At 44.8% G+C, this 5747-nt stretch overlaps 1 protein-coding gene across 1 annotated transcript in view; it reads left to right on the top strand.

Annotated features, from left to right (window-relative positions):
- arfgef3 (ARFGEF family member 3) overlaps window positions 1-5747 on the top strand; it is an 83306-nt gene that overhangs the window by 25420 nt on the left and 52139 nt on the right. Inside the window, 5 exon segments of the mRNA XM_032541139.1 lie at window positions 764-896; window positions 1594-2189; window positions 2677-3029; window positions 4056-4222; window positions 4986-5151. Coding sequence (XP_032397030.1) covers window positions 764-896; window positions 1594-2189; window positions 2677-3029; window positions 4056-4222; window positions 4986-5151 — 1415 coding nt within the window.

Below are 5747 nucleotides of genomic sequence, written 5' to 3'. Positions count from 1 at the left end.
TATGTTTGAATATACAGTATGAATCTAATGATTTCTGATGAGTCCTAAAATAAAAAAAGACGAAGGAAGAACAATTTACAAAACATGGAAAGGAAAAAAATTAAAGCAGTACACACAAGTATGCGCCAGTTTTCGGACGTAATTTTGTCTAAACTCCATTCACCATGTGCGATGTCTGATATTCCGATATATTGGTTGTTATTGGTTGTTGCATATATACTATGCAACGCCATCACTAACAGGGACGTTGTAGAGCGTCCTCTGGTGGACAGACTATGCAACGCCATCACTAACAGGGACGTTGTAGAGCGTCCTCTGGTGGACAGACTATGCAACGCCATCACTAACAGGGACGTTGTAGAGCGTCCTCTGGTGGACAGACTATGCAACGCCATCACTAACAGGGACGTTGTAGAGCGTCCTCTGGTGGACAGACTATACAACGCCAACACTAACAGGGACGTTGTAGAGCGTCCTCTGGTGGACAGACTATGCAACGCCAACGCTCATAACATGGTTAAATAATCATTTATCAGACTCATTTTTTTTTTATTTTTTTTTTTTTTATTGGCCATTATAAATTCCGATACCGATAGATCAGGAAATGCCTAATAATAATTATAATAATAATAATAATAATAAAATAATGTATCCTTTATTCTTTATTAATGGCCGATAATATTGGCCCGTCAACATATCTGTTTTGCTGTAGTCAGGATACGGGAGACTAAATCCTCTCTGATCTGTCTGCTTCCTTCTGAAGGGTGATGGACGGGATGACTGAGGCCTGTATGAAGGGGGGCATCGAGGCGTGTTACTCCTCCGTGTCCTGCGCCTGTGCTCTCCTCGTGGCGCTGGACGAACTGTCAAAGGGTCACGGCATCCAATCTGAGCAGGTACAGGAGACACATTACAAGGGGTACTCTGGGAACTGTAGTACTACGAGCAATGACTGAAGAGATCATTTGTCGCTAAAGCTGAAACATTGATGTTGGCTTTTTAAAATTCCTCAAATCACTTTTGAAAACAAACCGTAACTTAAACCTAACTTATGAGTTTTCCAAAGTCACAAAGTAGATCACAAAGTACTGTACAATATCACACAAAATGGCAGATAAATGTCTGAAATGAAATTTTGTAATATCACATTTTGTCTTCGCGTTGAAGGAGCTGGAATCAGAGAATGTTTTTAATAGAATAGCCAATGGCTGGCTTTATTTAATAGTTGACGAATAATCGATTAATCGGTTGCTCTTACATGAAATGCATGTGGTCGGAGTTGTACGACTTGTCTTGGACAGATGAAACACGGTCAAAATCCATGGAGTGCCCTCTTGAAATAAAACTTTGTCAGTTTAGACAGAAACATTTCTTACATTGTCTGCTTTAATAATCATCGGATCACACACACACACACACACACACACACACACACACACACACACACACACACACACACACACACACACACACACACAAACACACACAACATTTTCTTACTGAGAGCATCTCATTGAGTTTTTCATTGGCAGGAATCAGCTTCAGAATCTGTGGTTTTAAGTAGAAAGCAGTAACATAGCAGCTGTTTCTCAGGCTCGGCTTCTGCTCAGACGACTGGACGATCTGAAGGAGGGGGCCGAGTCCACGCGCGAGTCCATGGAGATCAACGAGGCCGACTTCAGGTGGCAGAGACACATCCTGTCCTCTGAGCAGGCTCCCTGGGACCCTGCCTCCATCTCCTCTAATGCGGCCACAGAGCGCAGCCCTGACATCAGCATCAGCATCACCACGGAAACGGGCCAAACCACCGTGGATGTTGATGTGGAGGTGGGCGAGATGGGCGCGGATCTGGGCCACACCACCCCCGAGGAGTGTGACGAGGACGCACGCCTCACCTCGCCCTCCGTCTGTGGCGGCCGGGAGGGGGCCGAGCGCGAGCCGAGCCTCGAGGCAAAGCAGGGGAGCCTACGGGAGGAGGAAGGGGGTGTGAGGGAGGCCGAGGGAAGAGGAGAGAAAGAAAGAGGGGGTGGCGGTGGGGGAGGAGAGGAGAGAGGAGCAGTGGTTCCTCCAGATGTGGTGCAGCGAAGCCACGGCCTTGTCTACCCCGACATCACCAACTTCCTGTCTGTGGAGTCGAGAACCAGGCCGCACCACACTGGGGGGTCCCGATACAGCGAGAGCAACTTCAGGTGTGTGTGTGTGTGTGTGTGTGTGTGTGTGTGTGTGTGTGTGTGTGTGTGTGTGTGTGTGTGTGTGTGTGTGTGTGTGTGTGTGTGTGTGTGTGTGTGTGTGTGTGTGTGTGTGTGTGTAAAGATTAAATTGAAAGTACTATTACTCTTGTTTTGTTTATGTTTTGTACTTTAAGCTTTTTTAAGCCAACTTTCTGACTTAGTGTCAGCAGTGATGATTGACATGACTGATTATGTTATTTAACAGACACAAATGTATGTTATTGTTTTTTTACTTTTAGAGGCGATATCATGATGCAGCCCAGTATCCTCACATTTACAAGTTTACTGTTGTTTGATTTACCAAACAATATTAAAAAAACAACTATAAGGCTTGATAAAAACAGCCAAGAGAAGGCTTATTAAGAGACCCCCCCTCTCTAGTTACACTAACGGAGTGAATGAAATCCTAATAATGATATAACTGATCTACCTGTTGGTCCATCAGCATGGAGGAGCAGGACTTGTCCCGGACAGAGTTTGACTCGTGTGACCAGTACTCCATGGCCGCAGAGAAGGACTCTGGCCGCTCCGACGTGTCCGACATCGGCTCCGACAACGTCTCGCTGGCTGACGAGGAGCAGCAGACGCCCCGCGACTGCCCGGGCCACCGCTCCCTGCGCACCGCCGCGCTGTCCCTCAAGCTGCTCCGCAACCAGGAGGCGGACCAGCAGAGCGCCCGGCTGTTCGTCCAGTCGCTCGCAGCGCTGCTGCCCCGGCTGCTGGGCCTGGCCACGGCCACGGAGGTGGACCTGTCGCTGCAGAACTTCTCCTCCACCTTCTGCTCCGGACTGCAGGCCGGTGAGAGAGGGAGGGAGGGAGGGAGGGAAGGAAGGAGGGAGGGAGGGAATGAATGAATGATTCAATGGGCCCTATTTTAACGATATGAGCGCATGGCGTGAAGCGCATGGCACAGGTGCATTTAGGGTGTGTACAAATCCCCTTGTGTGTGTTGTGTGTGTTGTGTGTTGTGTGTGTTGTATGTGTTGTGTGTGTTGTGTGTTGTGTGTGTTGAGTGTGTGTTTGAGCCAGCTAAACAAACTGAGGATATTTGCTGAGGGAGGCTCGTCCTTTGTTCCTCAGCTCTGGCCACAGAGACGTGTCTGCAGTTGGTTGACTCCCAGAATGTCAACTGTTTGAACAAGCAGTTGTAGAATAAATATTTAAAAACGTCTAGGAGGCACTCTGGGATGTTGTTACCACAGAGACTGTAATATAGTATGAAGCAAACAATGTAATAAATTAAACTTACCGCAGATAACTTCCTACCGAAGTGAAACAAAAACCATTTGTTAAGGTAGTTAAGATAACACCGTGTCATTTTGGTCATTTTCATACCGTTACATAAACCGACATTTGATATTTGGATGCCTTTTAGGGGCGCGTATATATATATATATATATATATATATATATATATATATATATATATATATATATATATATATGAAATATAATTACACTGAGAAGAAAAAACCAGCAGAAAAAAAGTAATTCCTTTTTTTAGGGTTTCTTTTATATTTAATTCAATGTTCAATTTGTTCAATAAAAGAACGTTGGTAATGATTTCTTTTCATTTTGTTTTAAATTCAGTTTGTTGTATTTTAGCAGTGTTTTCATCTCTATTAATATCGAGATATTTAACAAAGTCATTGCATGTTTTCCTCATATCGCCCAGGCCTGGCATATAGTGCATTAAACATGCTGGTGTTTAATTTATGAGTTTTTTTTTTGTCTGTTGGTTTGTCTCCCTTTCTGTTTTGTATGGTTTTAAATATGTAATGATGATGTAAATGGAAAGGAGTTTATTTTCTTTTATTTCTCCAGGTGGGATCCACTCCCCGGGTTTCGAGAGCGGCGACACGCTGAGCTGTCAGTCTCTGATGAACGCAGACGGCCTCTACCTGGTGTCCTACTACGCCCTCCTGCTCAACCTCAAGCTCTGCTGCTGCGACTTCTACCGGCGGCGGACGCTCGCCCCCGTCCTCAGCCTGGTGAGCTGAGCGCCGTCTCCCCAAACCAGATCAATCTGTAACTCATGATGACCTAGGTTCACTCCCGGAAATATCACAGTGATCCTAATATAAGCTTTGATCGGGCCCAAAACATCAAGCCCGCCCCAGCCTGACACATTAACTGTAATTATTTAAACCCGACAATTTTTTTAATATGTTGAACGTTATAACTGACGTTCGCAACTACAATTAATCTTAAAGAATAATGCAACAAGGACGTAGCATGTTGTTTGTTTAAATTCAGAATAGAACGGATCACAAATGAATCCGAATGAAGAAACGTAAAAAAATAAAAAATATATATCTTGGCCCGTAGCTCCCTCTGCATACTACTATTCATAGTGTGGGTAACAGATCGATGCAGCAACATAACCAAAGCCCTAGACCCGTATAGGAGACTTTCTTGTCTGGATCACCTAATTAATACCGTCCTTTGCCTCGCTCTGCATGCCGACGCACTGGCCGACAACGCGCTGGATATAGGAGAAGTCTAAGTCCAAGATATAATAAGGAGATAAGGAGAGATCTGCTGCTAAAGGAGATATCTGAATCAATCTGGCCTGGTTGCAAAAATCATCAAAAACCTGATTTAGCACAGTTTACCTCACACTCAAGTTCCCGAGCCTATAGTCCAGGAATGTACCTGCACCTGTCACAGTAAGGAAAACCTCTACATGGCCCTCTGATTGCAACTCAAAGACATAGCTCAGAGAACCGTTTCTTTTTTTCTTTTTTTTCGCAGAAGGAGTTTGTGCGTCTGATCCAGAGCAGCGGGGTCCTCGTGGTTCTGTCTCAGGCCTGGATCGAGGAGCTCTACCACCAGGTGTTAGAGCGCAACCTGCTGGGCGAGGCCGGGTACTGGGGCTCGCCGGAAAACCACACACTGCCCCTCATCACCATGCTCACAGGTACACACACACACACCCACAGGTACACACACACACACACACACACACACACACACACACAAATGCATGCATGCTCACACGCGCATTAGAGTCTGGATCGGGCCGACTTTCTCCATCCGAGCCCGGCCCCCGTCCCGGCAGAGCCGTGACCGAACCTGTCCCGAGCCCGACAGGCAGTAAGAACCCTGAGTGTCACTAAGGACACATGTGGCCTACATTTTTGTGTGGAAAGCCTGCTTTTTGTTGTCCTCCCAGGTCAAAAACATTAACACTTATTTTTTTTTAATTTTACTACAACACCTTACTATCACTAGTTTTACACTACTTTGTTATGAATTATTTAATAGTTAAAATCAGAATTAAAAAAATGTAATCCCCCCCAAATAAACTCTTATCTTATTCAAAGTATTAATGGGTAATTTCTAAGTTCACAGTGTTTTTACTGTTGATTTGTTCAACTAATGCAACATCTTTCTACCAGTCAGGTAGTAATCGGGGTACATTATCAAGATTTCAATATTGACCAAAAATAATTGTTTTTTTTCCAAAATCAAGCAGCCTTACTTCCAATCAAAGCTCTCACAGTTTTTTTTTTT

The sequence above is a fragment of the Etheostoma spectabile genome, chromosome 17 (assembly GCF_008692095.1).
Source record: "Etheostoma spectabile isolate EspeVRDwgs_2016 chromosome 17, UIUC_Espe_1.0, whole genome shotgun sequence".
NCBI lineage: Eukaryota > Metazoa > Chordata > Actinopteri > Perciformes > Percidae > Etheostoma > Etheostoma spectabile.
The sequence above is the reverse complement of the archived record's forward strand: the minus strand, read 5'-3'. Positions and strand labels throughout refer to the sequence as shown.